Source organism: Dendrobium catenatum, unplaced genomic scaffold, assembly GCF_001605985.2.
Source record: "Dendrobium catenatum unplaced genomic scaffold, ASM160598v2 fragScaff_scaffold_54, whole genome shotgun sequence".
Classification (NCBI taxonomy): domain Eukaryota; kingdom Viridiplantae; phylum Streptophyta; class Magnoliopsida; order Asparagales; family Orchidaceae; genus Dendrobium; species Dendrobium catenatum.
In genome coordinates this window covers 2,785,298-2,804,500 of record NW_021318516.1, presented here as the reverse complement: position 1 = coordinate 2,804,500, position 19,203 = coordinate 2,785,298, and the positions used below count along the sequence as shown (strand labels likewise).

At 33.9% G+C, this 19,203-nt stretch overlaps 1 protein-coding gene across 1 annotated transcript; it reads left to right on the top strand.

The window, feature by feature from the left end:
- The first annotated feature begins 353 nt into the window (after positions 1-353).
- Positions 354-1,482, top strand: LOC110097139 (NDR1/HIN1-like protein 13). Its single transcript, XM_020823384.2, has one exon. It carries the CDS (start codon positions 402-404, stop codon positions 1,200-1,202), a length of 801 nt encoding a protein of 266 aa, XP_020679043.2. The 5' UTR covers positions 354-401; the 3' UTR covers positions 1,203-1,482.
- The last annotated feature ends 17,721 nt before the right edge of the window (positions 1,483-19,203 follow it).

The window sequence follows — 19,203 nt, the reverse complement described above, 5'->3', positions numbered from 1 at the left end:
GAAAATAATAAAATATATTATTAATCAATAAAAATTAATTTGTATTTATTTTTTTAATTCAGCAAATTTAACTCTTCTAATTAAGTAAATTTTATATAATTATAATTATAATTAAATTTTTTAGATATATAATTAATTTTAGCTTAAAATTTTAAATATTGATTTTTAATTTTTAATCAAATTGACCATTATCAGCTGGATAACAGAACAAGTCAGCTAAGCATTTTCGATCATCACTCACATTCTTTATTTTTTTTAATTTAATGAGTGCACTATGCATTACTAATCTTAATTATTATTATTAATACTTAACCTCGCCTCAAAACCTCCCCCCTTTATAACATCCCCCTCAGCCCCCAGATCCCTACCCTACGCTTTCTCGTTACTCACAAACTCCGGCGATGGCCGATCAAGTTCCTCCGGAGCCTTCTTCGCCGTCGCCATCGCTGCCGACGCAGGGGGAGAAGCTGGGAATGCCCCCGGCGGATCCAATGCTGAAGCCGTCGCCACCTTCCGCATCCTTCGTTATCCAGCTCCCCAAAGACCAGATCTACCGGATCCCACCACCGGAAAATGCATACCGCTTCAATTTTTATACTCGCCAAGCAGCCAAACGCCAACGTGGCTCCTGCAGCCGCTGCCTCTTCTTTTTGTTTATCGTCCTCTCCCTCCTTTTCATCTTTCTCGCCGCCGCACTCGGTATCGTCTACCTCATCTTCCTCCCAAAACTCCCCTCTTTCTCCATCGATTCCCTCTCCATCCACAACATCAACCTTTCCTCCTCCGCTTCCGCCTCGCCGAAGGTCGACCTCACCATCCGATCCGCAAATACGAACAAGAAGATCGGGATTTACTACCCCGACGGCGGATCTATCGTCATCGATTACTCCGGCGAGGTTTTAAGCCGAGGTGCATGGCCGTCTTTTTACCAGGGTAAACGGAATTTGACGGTCGTACAAACGGCGTTAAGGGGCTCTGGTATCCGTTTCGCTGATGATCTGAGAGGCAGCCTGACGGCGGCCGTGAAACGCCGTGAAGTACCGTTAGGGATCAACGCGGAGTTGCCCATGAGGATGAGGTTTGGTGCCGTTAAGATCTGGACGATTACCGTTAAGCTACAATGTGATGTAACGGTGAATAAACTGACGGCAGATGCCCGGATTTTGAACGAGTTATGCAGGGCCAAAGTCGACGTGCTTTGACGGAACGTTAATTGGCGTGGAATTGTTTATTTATTCTTTCCTTGGCATATAATCTTGGACAGATTCGCCATTGGGCGATATAAATTAGCAGATATAGAATACGAGGGTTATTTTTGGTATATAAGTATTTATTTTTGAGAATATATATTATAAAAAATAATTGTCAAAATTATATCTTTACCCTCCATTAGAATTTTCTCTTCCCATGTAATTAATTTTTTTAGTACATTATCAAAATGCATAAAGGATTCATATCAAAATTATTTCCGCTTAGGAGAAAATTCTATATGTTTTATGATGTAAAATATTGTTTATTAGAAGAGGAGGTTAATATGGATGAGTGGTTTTATATTTAGAGATTGAGGTTTTATTTGTAACATCTTTTCTTTTTTATTGCCTTCGAAAAAGATTTTTTTTACAAAAATTTCTAATTTAAGAATTTTTTATACTAAAAATTTATTTTAGAAAGCAACAAGAAAGCTGTCTCAAACGAAGATTGAATGCGAAATGAGTATATATGTGAAATGGTTAAAGTAGCTCTAGTGACAAATAAGATTAGAGAGCATCGTTTTAGATGATTTGGTTGTATAAAATGTCAGCCTATCGATAACTCGATTAGGAGAGAGAGAGCTAAATTTTGAAATAACTTTAATAGAAAGTATTAGAAATGATTTTCTATTAAATTTAAATGAGATTCTAACTCTTAATAGGACATTGATAAAAAGGAAATTCATTGTGCACTTTAAAAATTAAATACTCATTTAAATCTAAAAAAGAAAAAATAAGAAAAAGAAAAATAGCAACTGGAACGCAACAAATGGCATCAAAGCAGCAAAAGAGAAGTACTCGAACGAGAAATTTAGAAGAAAATCCGCGAAGAAACAAGCAGATAGCTCCCGTCCAAAAGGAACGCCTTGGACTCTGAAGAGCCTGAAATTGAAGGAACGAAAGAATCTTCATAAGAAAAAAATTTTAGATGCTTTAATGTAACAGTGAAATCTAATTTTTATAATCATCACTTAAAAGATTTTTAAATAGAAAATTAGTCCACAAATCAAAATATTATTCTAAATTGGAATTAAAATAAAATGGATAAAAAAATACTTTTTTTGTAATACCATTTGAATTTTATAAATTTTGTGTTATTAGTATTATTTTTAAAAATTATTTTATTTGAAAATTTTACAAAAGTTGTTTTTTTCTTTTAAGTATTAGAATATATTTTCTAAACTTTATATTTTTAAAGCTAAATAAAATTTTGTCAAAAAATTTAAACTTGTTGCGTCCAGGAGTATTCGCGGCAGTAGAGAAATATAAAGTTTATCCTCTTAGCGTTGTACGAAAATCTGACACGCAATCAGATAAGGAGAGAGGGTCTAGCATTTATGAGACACCAAGATTTTTACGTGGAAAACCCCTGTTTGCCTCGAGATTCGTGCCATATCAAGATAATTTTTGCATGGCGTATCAAAACTATTTAATGATAACTTCATAAGTAAGTGGTCTTATATCCCTCTCATCTCCTGCAAATTTTATTGGTCTCAATTTCATTTTGATTAGAGACATATATTCTCTTTCTATCTCTCATATATCTCTTATTTGTTTGATTGGATGAAAAAGGAATGCAAAGTTCATTTTTGCGATAAAGCAAACTTGCCAAGTTTTGAGTGAAAATCGTTTTCACCGCAAGCAAACTATAACAACTCAAATTCTTAGCTATCGAGGTATTGTCCGCTAGTCTAATGGTCTTATAGTTTTATCTCATTAGTGTAACTAAGGAGGTCACCCATCCCAATATTGCTCTAGCATTAACACACTTAACCTTGGAGTTTCTTAATGAAATTCTGATCATTACACTCAAATGTGCATTGATGTTTATGATTTTAGCTTCTTTATACTTGAGGGGTTTCACAATCTTCCTCACTTTAGTAACTACATTTCGTTAATATCTTTATCCTAATATCATTCTCCATACAGTTAAGAATTTAGAGGTGTATGGCCTCTACAGTTTAAAGTGGTGGCCCCTGCCATTTAATACTTTGTCCCATATAAGATTCTAGAGATGACCCTCATGGTGTAGCTCTTTATCCAATATAACACTTAGTTCTGATTTTCTAACTAGTGTAATGCTAACAGATCAAACTCTTAACTATTGATGTATTATCTGCTTTAGCCTAATGACCTCACAGTTTTATCATATTTGTAAAACTTCTTAGGAGTCACTCATCCTCTTTTTTTTTTTTTTTTTTTTTTTTCTTTTTTTAACAAAAACAGAACTTTTATTTTAAAAAAATAAAGAGGTTATACAAAAGGCTGAAATCAAAGTAAAAGCAAAAAAAAAAAAAAACAATAAATCAGACGAAAATGGCTAAGTAATTGGCCGAGGCTTCCAGCTCCTCGAAACCACGCACCGACCCTCCAATTTGATGATAAACGTCGCTAACAGCCGACCAGCCAAGGAATAACCACCAAAGGTTGCCAAGAGTCATAACATCATGGAGCGAGCCCCGACCACATCATCGCCTGTCAAAACCATAACCAACCAAAAATTCGGATGAATCAGCTTGAAATAAACCAGTCATAGTGCATAAAGGGAGCCAAATAAACTAACGACCTCGACGTCCCCTCCCACGAGGTCTACCACGAGAACCGGCAAAAACCGAACTGTCACGAACCATTTTGAAATCATGTCCAGGATCCGAACCACCACCATGATCCGAAGAGGAATCGGATTCAGCTTCCGACGAACAGTGAAGCCAATAAAGGTGAAAACACACATCCATCCCAGAATTATCACCCACATGTTAAACCATAGCATTTGTCTCAATTAATTTCACAGGCACATCCACAAACGAGTTAGGAATAACCAGAACCTCACCACCCAGAACAGCCTCAGAAGGCCGCACCTCAACAGTATGTAAGGAAGAAACAACAGAGTTCAAATCACTATGCATAACATCAGATACAGGAGCCCCAATCCCCACATCGACAGAAGCAGGGACACGATCAGAGGGTGAGCCCTCTCTAACCAAAATAAAATCAGCCGTCGAATTACCCTTCACAGAAGCAACTATGGCTACACCAGAATCTAATCCATTCACCACACCCACATTTTCAACAGAACAAGCAAGTAAATCAGACGAAGTCACAGTAACTGAATTACCATAAGCTAAACCAGAGTCCACAATAACATTATTAATCCCTAAACTATTATCAGCATCCCTAATAACATAATCAACATTACCCGAACTAACAGCAAAACCAGACTCCACCAAACTAACTGGGGAAACAACACACCCAGCGACCTGGCCAGCATCAACACAAATTGAGTAGAGGAGGGATCGATTAAAGCTAAAGGGACAATAACGGGGTCAGAAGCTGGTGTCACTGGTGATGGAGCCGAAACCACAGCCGGTCGTAAATGAGGAAAAAATTTAATGCAATCCGACTTTTTATTACCAACAGCTTTGCAATGTATACAAAAATTTGGTATTCCTTCAAAAAACAACTCTCTTGATATACCCCAGATTATTCGGACCTAGCCAAACAAAGTCCAGGAACGATTTGGAGATGTCGATTTCTACAAGAATACGAGCGATTGAAGGTCGCGAACAACCGGCCGTGGCATTATCGGTGTGAATCGGGTGACCAAAAAGCGAACCCAAACCAAAAGAATTTTAAGAGAGAACAGGTGAGGACGAAGCACCATAAAAGAAATCCACACTGGTACAATCGGCGACTCCTCCGACAGATCAAGGAGAGGAGACCACTTGATCACTTTCATGAAACAACCAAAAATGAAATAGGATCGATGCGCAAAAACCCTCCCATAGTCAAGATCATTAGAAAGCTTAATCAACACATTCGATTGATCCAACAAAGTAACAGAGAAATCCCCCGAGAGTTTAAGATTGAAAAAGAACCAACGAATTGAATCCAAAGACGGCCGTTTAAGCGGAAACTTTCCTACTAAAGCAAACTCAAAAGGTTTCGCAATATGCAAAAACTCATCCTCCAAAAACCACAAAGCGGGCAAACCCCGAATCGTAGACACACGAAAATCCGGAAAAACCTTAGATGTATCTGAACTAGACAAAACATCTTTGAAGGATTTGGAATGCTTACCCTCAAGAAAGCCAGGATCTAACCTTTTATTAGCCATAAGAAAAGGGGGGCGAGAGAGAAGCCGGCGCCGGAGAAGAAGAAGGCGGCTAGGGCGAAAGCCCTAATCGAGCGAAAAAAACCCTAGCAGACGAAGGCGGCTCATCTCAGCTTAGGAGTCACTCATCCTAGGATTGCTCTAGCATGAGTGTGTTTTACCTTGGAGTTTCTTAATAAAATTTCAACAATTGCATCAAAAAAGTACATCAATGTTTAAGAGTTTAGCTTATTTCTAGTTAAGACATTTCACACAACCTCTCTTGTAATGTTGTCAGCCACCGTCACTACCATCCATCGCCGGTCACCACTGTTAACCATCACTGTCATCCGCCAATGTAGACCACCATCACCAACATCGGTTGCCGTCCGCCACTCTAAGTTCTATTATATATACCTTAATGTTTAACAAAACCATCAGGAGAAGGTATTTTGTAGTTTGATTATTGTATTTTGATTGTATAAAATGAATTTGGGCTAGAATATTTATACATGATCGAATCTCTTAGAAAAGAATTTTGGATCATATATATATATATATATATATATATATATCATTACTATTTAAAAGGTGTCATTCTTTTTTTTTTTTTCTAATAGAGAAGATTACTTAAGTTTTGTATGTAATTTTTTCAGGGATATGCTGCTAGTGAGTTTGAAAAGCTTGGTGTTAGCCCGAAAAAGCTGGCAATCATTTTAAAGAGGGGGAGTATGAGTTTCTAGTTCAACCCATCATTATAGGTTATCATTTCAAATCACTCAATATGAGATTTATTCAACAAAGACAAGTTAATAAGAATGACATATCTTTATTCAGTTGAGTTTACTCTATTTCAAGGTTCTGAAAATCAAATCGGAAATCAAACCGAAAAAATGAGAGGTTGAAGGTTCAATGATTCGACCAAATTTGAACTGAGGGTTTAGGCAGATGATGTAATAAATATTATAATTATTTGAATAAAAAATTAAAAATATAATAATGTTAGAATAAATATATAATGATATAACTTTGTGGTTACAAATAAATTTAGTTTATATATAAAATTATATTTTTTAATAGAAAATATTACTAAATTATTTTAGATTTAATTTAAATTATATATTTAGATAAATTTTACAATCATAAACTATATATTAATTTCACATTTTAATTTTACATCTATAATCATTCATGTTAGATTTTTATAATTAATAAATATATTAAATTAATTTTTAATTGTTTATGTTTAAAAAATAAAAAATAAAGTAGGTAAACAATTAAATATAATTAACCAATAAAATAAATATTATTCTCATTATTAAAAAAATATGTTTAAAATATATAATTATGTGTTTTGAAGTAAAAACTTTCAACTAAATTATTAGCTAGTCTCACATTAATTTAGAGCTTATTTTATTTTGTTTATATAGCTTTCTTATTTTCATGTGTTAATAACTCAAATGGGGTGGTAGGATCATGTCGATAAGTTATCCTGTTGTTTAGTTGGTAAATAATTATTACAAAAATTTAGGCTTATTATAAAATTAAACTATGTTATGTTTAAATTAATTTATTAATTAATATTCAATTATTTATATAGGATAATAATTGAACTGGTCGGTTCTCAGGACCCGGCTTATTGAACCAATGGTTCACACTAGTTTGATTTAGGCAGGTTTTTAAGGTGTACTGAATTGGTCATATGACCGGTTCGACGTCAAACCGGTTCAGGATTGAATCTGAGCTAAAGCTTGAATCAAGCTTATGTATTGAACTCGTGCTCGGCTCGTTAAAAAAGTTGGTAAACTCGAGCTCAGCCCAATAACTCGTCACAGGTGATGGCCTCACTAAATGAGCTTGCTAGAGAAACATTGGCGATGTGGTGGTCCGCTGGAGAAGAAAGTGACCACATGGTAACATGCCAAAGAAGATATTGCAACGACAGCTCACTGGAGAAGGTGTCAAAGGTAGAGTCGCAACGTTGTAGCTCACCAGAGAGATCATTGTAATGTCAGTTTGCTAGAGAAGACATCAATGGCAGAGTCCCGATGCATGGGAGCTCGTATCAACAACTTTTTTTAAGCAATAGTGTACTTATTCTCTTTTAGCGATAGCAATTTTCTTTTCCTGCAACAACTTTAACCTTTTTTTTTTTAGGACAGCACCTTTAGACTTTATTTTGATATAGAAAGAGAAGATATAAGCCAACTCATGAGAGCTAACGAGTCAAGTTTGGTCGAACTCGACCTCAAGTTCTTATATCATATGAGATATAATTTGAGGTCGTAACTTGACAAGCTCAACTCATGAGATCGTTAACTAGTCGAGTTAGATCGAGGAGGCTGATGAGCCAACTTTGCTCACTTACAACTCTACATAAGGCTTAAACAACCCCTTCAAAAACTTACTTGTAATATAATCATAATAAGAGCAATCAAATATAATAAAACTTATAAAAGATTTGAGTAAGAAATGCTTAATAAACAGTTGAAAGAGATTTTACATGGATGATGAGTACTTTAAATCTTTCGCTCAATTCTCTTCAAAAGATTTCACAATTACATAACAGATTTCTAGTATAAAATTTTCTAATTCAATAAATTTTTGTACTAAAAAGCTGTTGTAGAAAACAACAACAAAAAATATCTCAAACAAAGCCTAAACCTTATTTTGTTCAGATATATGATCACCATAATTGCATAACAAAATAGCATCATCATCATAATTGCTATTGTAAGAGTAAAACACAACTAATAGAAACATTTAGTAAACCATATTAGATGGCATATAATATTTGATTTGTAATCATCAAATCAACAATAAGCCATACATTAATCTCTTAAGCTCATAGAGTTAATAATCTCCTCCTGTTTGTTAAAATATTATGATAAGCTACTAAAAATTTTATATATTTTGAGTGATAAACTAATAACATATTTCCATAGAATATATATTGTTTTTCATCATCTACCAAAACTTTTATTCATTCAAAGTCAAATAAAAATGTATGAAAATTATTATTATTATTATTTCAATCTTTTGCTCTTATTCTTGTCCTTATGTGGTTTGTCTGGTCATTTCTAATGTGTTAGAACTGTTAAAACACAATCAATTCATTAGTCTCTTAAAAAGCTGAGAATATGAAAAGTTAGTGCATGGTTGGTTTGTGTTAGTCTGTACACAGCTGTATTAAATATTTATTTGTAACTTACTAATTCCATATGGTTCAATTACATGAGTCACACACCATGAAGCTATAAATGTTGAAGGATTTAAGAAAATATTATCTAAATATTATAAATATTGTAATATATGAGACTGGCTGTCTCATGTCTCAGCTTAGAGCTGTTAATCTTCCAGTTTTAAACTATTTCAATCCAACTCAGAATTTTCTCAGTGACATTTTATCGGAATTTAATACCTTCAATTGGTTTATATATATATATATAGATTAGAACCTGACCGGTTATTTATTAATTAGTTGGCTAACAACTATGCTTAAATTTTTATGTAATAACAAACATTCATAATTGTCAATTACTGCATGTCTTTTCTTACAAAATTAAGCTCTATAAAATAGCTGTTATTTAATATAAAAAAATGCAATCAAACAGCTGAAGGCGAAGGGAATTGCTTTCATAAATTTGACATATGAAAGGTTAATATGTAATATATTTTATTGTAATATTTAATAATTTGGACTTTTTAATAAACCTGACAAGCATTAAATGGAATTCTTATAATTTTATTTTTATTTTAATCTGCAAGTGCCACAAACAGTTGTTACATATGTAATTACCACTTAATTACCTGCTTCTAGTTTTAATTACCTAAGCTACAGGCTCCTAATCCCAAATGTCAGCTAGGCTGCATTAGACAGGTCTTGTTGGTCAAAATGAATCGAGTTCAAGGCAAGTTGGCCAACTAAGGATGATCTATTTGGTAAATAGAAGAAGGTGCCAAAAAATGTAGTGATATCACAAGTGAGTTCAGGTTGTTAATTAGAACCATTCAACATAGCTCTTTCTTAGCACCAAGGTCACTTAAAGTTGTTAAAATTATTCTCCCAAATCTCGAGGCTAGCTACTTACCCAACTCGATCAATAAGAGATTTCACCGAACTCGTAAAATTACTTGTCAAATCAAAACAAAGTTGTTAGAAGGTTACCTTAGAACGCAACAATTCTTAGGTTTTGTTTGAGACAGTTTTCTCATGATTTTATTCTTCAAATAACAACCACAATTACATAATTGGCTACTTTATTTTTATTGCTTTCTTACTAATAGAAAATTGTATGTTGCAATTAGAGTAGCTAAGTTATTTTACTCACAGCAACATCTTCATAACAAACTTTATAAAATATTGCAACTGTCTCAAACATATTGTAGGTGAAATCGATAGTAACTTCATTTGAACTTGTCCTTTGAACTCATCATGTGTTCTTTATGTAACTATAATGCTTTACAAAATAATTAAGATAATTGATTTTGCAATAAGCACTTACTAAGCATTTTCATGTATTTTTACTTATATTGAACACTTGTAATATTTTCTTTACTATTATGCTATGGCCCAAACCTATAATAAGATATTAGAGGTTGTGTTAGAGATGTTGGTATCATTGGCATTAGTCTTAATACTTCTTGATACTCAAAATATTTCAAAATTTTTCCTCTAAATATTTTTTAAAAAAATTTTGAGGATGGACATTTGCCCACCCTGAGTCCTTGGTAGATCCACCTATGCAACCCAGGCCAACCCGCCCGCCTACCCGCGACAGCTAAGCTTGCACCATGGTTCAAAGTTCAAACCCCACCCCTTAGGAGATAAATCCAGCACCTAATCATAAGGCCGCTTAGCAAGATCTATTTAAAAGGCTACTTAGTTTTATTTAAATTATAATATATAGAATATTAAAATTTAATATTAATTTTTTGAAAGATCAAAATAATTAGTTTATTTAATTTAATTTAATAATTTAATTTAATTTAATAATAATTATTTGTAAAACTATTTAACAATATTTAGTAGATTAGCCAACTGATTAATTTATTATTATCATTTTTCAGAAAAATTTAAATTTCGTAGAAAACCCATTAGTAATCCATCAGAAATATTATGTCGGAAATCTGTCGAAAAATTCATCAGAATTTGTGACTAATTTATTTCTGCCGGAAATTAGCATTTTTCTTATAGTGAAAGTTGTCATTGCATAAATATCATTTTAAATCTTTTAAGCCTTGTTAATTTTTAGAAAATAATTTCTTCTCTTATGATGACCGTCTTCCTCATTTTCAAAATAAATCATTAAATTCAAAGTTAAAGATTTCATATAAAAAGAGATATTTGGCATAAAATTTTTTAATTTAAGAATGATTCATTTCCCATTATAAATTTATAGCCATATGGGAGTAAATATCAAATTTTAATAATTTGAAATTAAATATATTTTCTGTAAAATATGTTGTTTTAGATTACTTCTTTTAAATCGTGCAGATACAATTACATATATATCACATGAACCTGTATAACAAATGATCCTCTAAAACCATAAGTAGTGGATTTGTCTGAAGGTCCTATCCATGAAAGCCCAATCTTTATAGGTGGCATCCATTTACGGCCCGATAAAAGCCCACTGTTTTCGAAATATTTGCTGAAGCCCAAGACAATAACCCGTTTTTATTATTTATTTATTTTATCCGAACGACCAATTTAAAGATATTTGAAAATGATTTTTTAATGAGTATCGTTTTTTTTTTTTTTTTTTTTGATTAATTAAATTAATTAACATGACTTCTGCTGTAATAAATTAAAAAATCTATTATTGAGAAAATTGCTTAAAAAATGAGTGTAGATTTATAAGAATAAAAATTAGGTATTAGACAAGGTTTTAATCGGAAGAATCACCAAAGCTTAGAAAATGATTGTAAATTTATAAGAATAAAAATTGGGTATAAGACAAGATTTTAATTGGAAGGATCACCCAGCCAATTATCCTGCCAAAAAAGTTTGGTTGAATCTAAAGTTTCACCAAAGCTTAATAAGAAAAAGTAATGATCATGTCCATAATAGATTTACAACATAATCCCCCTTAGAAAGAATCACAGGAAGAGCCCCAAGAACTCCAATGAATTCTCCTACAATTCTGGGTAGATCCCCAAAAAAATTTATTCATGAACTTTTCAATTTTGGAGCAAACCTCCATAGTGGGATTAATAGTTTGAAGCAAATAGATAGGCATAGAGCAAAGAAGACTTTTGATCAAAATCAACCTCCCACCCATAAATAAAAATTTGAATTCTCATGAAGCAAGTTTACTTTTAATATTAGAAATAATTTTGTTAAAAAGGAAGTACTTTTTTGCTGATTAAAATGAAGACCACTTTCACATTCAAATATTTTAAGAAAATGATGAATAATTATAACATTGTTAATTGCCCTATTACAAAGGATAATGGGGCTATTAATGCCATTAGTACTATAGGCTAAACTTAATTATAGGCTACTTTTCTATTATGAGAAAAAATATGCTGAAGACCTCTTGATAAGTACTAAGCAGCAATAATGTAAAATGTAAGACAGTATTATCAATAATGATCAAACTATCATCTCAGCTCTAACTCAAAACCTACACAATCATTTTCACATAACTAATTTAGGACTTTTTTTTTCTGTCATTCAAGTTATTCTGTATCACTCTTAATCAATTTAAATTTATTTTAAGTAAATTCTTCATAAAGATGGAATAAGTAAATGCAAACCTACATTTAATTCACTTTCATTTAAATATTTCATTTACATTACATCCAACACCCTTTTTAAGACCATGAGCATTTCCATTAGTTAACTAAGGCTTTATTTAGCATAACTTTTTTACTACTTCTTAAAGTAATTTTTTAGTACAAAAACTAAAATTTATGTATTAACTAAAAAGTTGCTTTAAGAAGCAATAAAAAAACATTTCCAAACAAAGCCTAAATCACTTCAATACCTAATTATCACTAGATTGGACATCTCTTTTAGTACTATCAATAAAGTATACTAATATATGCATCAACTTTTACAATTTTTTTTTTTTTTTTTTTACATCTCTAGCATATTATTGGATGCATGCATGAAGGGAACTTTCAACTATAGTTTCTCTATTCATTGACATGCAATATCTAACGCTTCATGCCTATAAAAATTCTGATTGGGCTAGTGATTCCACGAACCAGAAGTCCATCACAGGTTATTATTCGTGCCTTGGTCGTGCCCTCATTTCACGAAATGTTCTAAGAAGCATTTTATCATTTGTTGCTCTTCCAACAAAGTAGAATATCATACCCTTGATACAATCACTGCAAATATTATCGCATCTCTACGTTCAGCGAGTTTTCTCTTCCCAGTTTGTATGTTACCATCTTATATCATGACGATTTTTCAGCCATGGCGACATGCAAAGTATATTAAAATAAATCATCACTCCATGAATGAATTGCTTAATGAAGTATATTAATGTCGCCGGGGCCCGGTGCATCCGGGTGATGTGGCATGTCCGGGTTCGCCTCTGGACGGTCCGGACACCGCACGTAATAATCCCTCATCGGTAAGGAAAATTATTAAGTGCAGCATCCGGGTTCGTTTGGAGTTGAATTCAGACGCGCCATGTCACTCGGGGCCCTGTGCATCCGGGTGACGTGGCACGTCTGGATTCGTCTCCGGACGGTCCAGACACCGCACGTAATAATCTCTCCTCGGTAAGGAAAATTATTAAGTGCGGCGTCCGGATTCGTTCGGTGGCGAATCCGAGCATGCCACGTCACCCAGGGCCTAGCGCATCCAGCCAGGTGGCGTGGCATGTCCATATTCGCCTCCTGACGGTCCGGACACCACACGTAATAATCTCTTCTCGATAAGTAAAATTATTAAGTGTGGCGTCCGGATTCGTTCGGAGTTGAATTCGGACGCACCATGTCACACAGGGCCTGGTGCATCCGGGTGATGTGGCACGTCCGGATTCATCTCCGAACAATCCGGACACCACACATAATAATCTCTCCCAAGGTATTTGATGTACACCAAACCTCTTCTCAGGATCAGATCGTCAGCAGCATCTCTACCAAAGCCCTACCTACAAGATGCTTCAATTATTTTAGTGAAAAGTTGATGATATCTTCTCCAACCATCGACTTGAGGGGAGGTGGTGATAACACTAATGATGCTAGCTATCATATATTATACAGCAATGTTGGCCAACTTCTCAGCCAAACGATAAGCTAGTGCTTCTACCTCTATACACGAAGACAGTAACGCCGGCAGCCACCTTCTCTGCCAAACTAACTCCTCAGTGGCAAAATAGTCTTCATGCAGGAATAGATACTTACTGTATTAGTATAAATACCACTCGATCGTTCTGTACAGAATTTTACTGAAACGGAAAATACAGTTTTCTAAACTTTCATCTTCCTTCTTCCTGCTTAAATTCTTCGTAGTGATGTGATGCTTACGTTATTTCTCAATTTCCAACCTAGTTAAAGGGCCATGGTGATGACGATAATGGAAACGGCTAGTTGTTGTAACAGCTCCATCCTTACTAAAGGGTCATATATATGGTTACAGTCACTGTATCCTAGCTTTAAGAATGACGATGAAGTGATTCCAACCTACTAATTGGGAGATTATGAAGCTAGAACCGAGACCTCTGGGAGCCCATTAATGGGTTACAGATCAAAAACCTAATTCAATAATATTTGTAGTAAGATCAGAACAAATTAATAGTCATCGGAATATATGCATCTAGCTTCAACAGCTTTAAAGAACTCTAGTATGCTTAGATCACCAATCTAATGCTATATATATATATATATATCATTACAAATATTTTAAGGTTATTTTTCACAATACATTTTTAAAATAGGATTTTATTACATATTACAATTCTTTTATGCATTTATTCATTAGCATCTAAATTACAAATATTTTAAGGTTATTTTTCACAATACATTTTTAAAATAGGATTTTATTACATATTACAATTCTTTTATGCATTTATTCATTAGCATCTAAATTACAAATATTTTAAGGTTATTTTTCACAATACATTTTTAAAATAGGATTTTATTACATATTACAATTCTTTTATGCATTTATTCATTAGCATCTAAATTTCTATATTTATATATATATATATATACACCATCTTAATGTCTCAATTTTGTAACAAATATATGAGCGAAAATGTATATTTAATCTTAAGTAAATTAATATTAGTGATATTTTAATGTAATTTAGAGGTTTAATTGATATATGAGTAAATATAAATATTTAAATGTTGGATACTAAATACATAAAAATTTTATGATATATAATTAATTCCCTCAAAAAAAATATATGTTATCTTGCAACTTCATGTGAGCAAAGTGGTTAGGTGCATTGGCTATTTTCTCTTACATAATGGGTCTATGCAAAGTCCTAAAAGGAAACCTAAAATAATAATGTTATAGAATTCAAAATAATATCTTGCCCTTTTAGGATTGAATGAAACTTAAAATATTGTAATTCAAATATTTTTTCTATCATTGTAGCTATTTATTAAAGACCATTAGGTGGACATGCAGCACCTAACCCACATGTTACCCTCTTGATGTCATACTTCCAAAAAAGACAATATTGGTTGATAGATATAATGATAATTTATTTATTAAAAATATTAAATTATATTGATTTGATAATTAATTTTTAAAAACTTTAAAAATAGTTAACATCAGCATAATTAAGTCACTAATCTTATAATATTTTGGTAGTATTATTGATATATCATCAACAAAATTATCTTCATTGGGCACGAATCTCGAGGCAAAATCAAGTTGAAAGCTTCCAAAATTAAATTCATGACCATATGAACTCCGATCTCTGCAACTTACAGTCAAACTGAACGTCTTGAAAAGGCGAACCCAACGACACCAAATTCGACTCAATCCAAGCCTGAATGGGTTCAAATCAAAGACTCAAAGCGTCTTTGGAAGGTTCAAACCATAATTTGGATTACCAAATGAATTCCAAACGTGACATGCTTATCATTAAGACATTCAATGAACGTCTAGACGAGAGAAATCCAATGAACCCAAGATCGTGAAATTATGATATCATTAAGACATTCAAATGCTCAGTAAACAATCTATGATCAAGGGGATCAATATTGGTCACCCATTCAAATCACTCCCAATATACCCTTTATCTCCCTCATATTTACTGGTCATGCAACTCTTAGAAAAATATAAATAGACCTATCATTCCTCGTGAAAAGAGATGGAAGAGATGGAATAGAGAGAAACTAGAGTTCTCTAGCTACTAGACTCTTACGAAACTATAAATATATTATTATCGATCGTCGACTACGTCCTTCTGACCTTTGTTTCCAATGTAAGGTCTTTACTACCTTCGTTGTCAAACAATAGTCTTTCTGATCATTGTTGTCCACCAACTACGAACCTTCTGACCTCCGTCTCCAAACAACAGTCTTTATAACCATTGTCGCACACCAACTACGGTCCTTCCGACCTCTATTGCTAAATAACAATATTTCTAACATACGTCGCCCTCCAACTATGGTCCTTCCAATCTCCATCATCAGATAACGATATTTTCGACCCCCATCGCCTGCCGACTATGGTCTTTCTGACATCTATTGCTAGACTACGATCTTTCTAATCTCCGTCGCCCAAAGACTATGATCATTCTAACCTCTATCACCAAATAAAGGACATTCCAACCTTTCTCATCAGCGGATTATTGTCTTTCCAACCTTCATCGCCTAACAACAGTCTTTCTAACCTCTATTGCCTACCGACTACAGTATTTCCGATCATCGTCATTCTCGTTCGACTATGATCTTTCCGACCTCCATTGCCCGTCGACTATTGTATTGTTGATTAAACGAACAGTTCAATAATGATTCTTCCAATTCCCACCATGCAATGCACTCTATATGATGTATATTTGCTACATCATACCAAGGCCTTCCCCCCAAGGAATGGCCTCATTTGTAATCAACTGTAAATACTAGTGAATTCATCCAAACCGGGCCTGGCCCCGTGGCTTCTCCTCCTTTTTCAAGGTGTTTTCACGTAAAAACTCTAGTGTCTCTTATGAACACTATATCCTCTTTTTTATCTAATTGAGTGTTTGATCTTCGTACAAAGCTAAGATGTTAAACATTAAATTTCTCTATCGCTGTGAATATTCCCGGACGCAACAATTATATAAACATTATAGATAATATTGATTATCTTTCCAAGAAGATAAAAGTATCTAAGTATATATTGAATTAACAAAATAATTTAAAAGTTGCTGATCTATTAAACTAACCAAATTGGAGATATAAAATTTATGATGATTAATGAATGAAAAATATATAAAAATTTCAAGAAATTTGGGGAAAAATTATTTAAATATTTAAATTTTCAAAAAAAAAAAGTGAGGAATGTTCTGCGTAACTTGCAATCCATTGAATAGTCAACCAGAACAGTTGCTTGACTTATGCAGACTCAGAGAGAAATGCGTACAAGCCGACACAAACAAGCTTGAACTTTTATTATTATTATTATTATTATTATTAAAATGTGATGAAAATGAGAGGAAGACGGACGTGTTAAAGAAACAAAAAGGAAAATCTTGCTAAAATTACTATGGATTTATAAATTTGCTATAATTTTGAGATTAATCGTTCTATATTAATTAAAGATCATTTGAATTTCATTTAGTAAATTAAAATTACAGAGATAATTGTACATCAAATATCCAAAGAGTCAGATTTAAGTCAAATCAACCCGATTCAAGCTAAATTAACCCAAACCAATCTAAGCTAATTTAGTCTCAACTCAAAAGTCACTCGTCGATCTACTAGAGAACTTGCATCAAGTACGTATTGATAGACTACTCGACTATCAGACCATGCATCAAATTTTTTTTTTTCCCTAAAATTGCCTTGATCATGCATTTTTTTATATAATAAAATCAACATAAAAGGTTACAACGAAATAACTTAAAAGCAACATAATAAAAGACTAAAAAACAAACAAAAAAGGAAATATAATCTAAAATCGAGCTCAGCAAACGGTCAAGGCTCCCAGCGTCCAGGACGTCCCACACGGACCGTCCAGAAAGGCATAGCAAGCGACCCAACAATCCATCCCGCAAAAGCACACCTTCGGTTGCCACCAGCAAAACGACTCGGACACGAGCCCCGACCACATCATTGCTCATAGCCTCGTGAAGCCGCAAATCTAACAAAATAGGCGACAAATCCCTCAAATAAACAAAAGAACGAACAATCATCTTTTGCGTCGGCCTTTCCCCCAAAATTTATCCCTATTGTCAACCTTTGGAGAACACACAATATCAAAATCCTGGTCGGACTCATCCGACACCGAATCAGACTCCGACAAATCCTCCAACCAAATAATTTGCTTCCGAATATCCAAACCAGATGAATTACCCACACATTTAGCCATTACTTGGGTATCCACCTCACAAACAGGGATCTCAACAAAGTTGTTGTTAACCGAAATAAATTCTTCTCAACCCAAAGACGAAACCTCCTTCACATTACCAACCGGCACCACCTTAACAGGCACAAAATCATCAGAACCACCATCTGCCTCATTTAACACTTGAACATCCCCATCAACAGCCACCTGATCTTCCAGAGTAAAACGCACAGGCACGGCACCAGGGGGGAAAAAAGGTAACACATTAGGAGATAACACATTCACACCACAATCCACCCTAGTTAAATCGGAATGAGCATGAACAGAAACCGAAACCGACAACTCCTCCTGAGTTAAATTCGTCAAAACAGGATCAGCCAAAGTACCACCCTCCACATTATTCGACGGTGCCTCCACATTAGTGGACACACTAACACAATTACTAATCAACTCATTCTCAATCATATTTCTATTATCCAAATCTTGGATCTCAACAACGCCAACAACAGGTGGTTTAACAATCACAGCTGGGGGAAAGACAACATTATTCAACATCTCACCCACCAGAGCAGTCTTAGAAGCACACTCAGTAACAGGCGCTAAAGGAGGGTTGGGGAAATTTTGAATCACAGGAGCAACAGGTTCAGTAATTTTTTTTAACATAGACGAAACTACCGCAGAATTTTTAGAATGACAATCACCAACAGCATGACCGAAGCAACGACATTTGCCACAAAAAATCGGAAAATCCTCCATAACAACATTTTGCACATATCCAAGCTTTTCAGAACCCAACCAAATACGATTAGGATAGGACTTAGTGATATCCAATTCAACTAAAACCCTAGCTACAGATGGTCTAGATCCCAACGACGTAGCCGAATCAATTTTGAGAGGTTTACCGAAAATGGAAGCCAATCCATGTAAAATTTTTGGTGAAAAAAGATGCGGGCTTAAAGAAGGAAAAGATACCCAGATCGGGATTTCAGGATATTCAATCCCTATATCAACAGAGGGAGACCATTTCGTAATTTTCATAAAGCAATTGAAAACCAGGTAAGATCTATGACAGAAGACACGACAATAATCCAAATATTGTTCTAATTTGATCAGCACATGAGATGAATCCAGCAAAGTAACCGAAACATCACCATTCAGCTTAAGATTAAAGAAAATTTTTCTAATCGATTCTAGTGAAGGACGCTTCGTAGGAAAAAATCCAACTAGAGAAAATTGAAAAGGAACTGCCAAAGCCATGATTTCTTCATCCGAAATCCACAGAGAAGGCATACCGCGAAAAGACGACACCTTCATTTTCGGAAAATCATTACAGGAGGAAGAACCCGAAAGAGCTTGAAGAAAAGAACGAGAAGTATTCGAAGCCCCTAAAAA

Bases quoted from the DNA above. Each gene is read 5' to 3' on its own strand.
- LOC110097139 (XM_020823384.2), top strand. From the start codon at position 402: ATGGCCGATCAAGTTCCTCCGGAGCCTTCTTCGCCGTCGCCATCGCTG.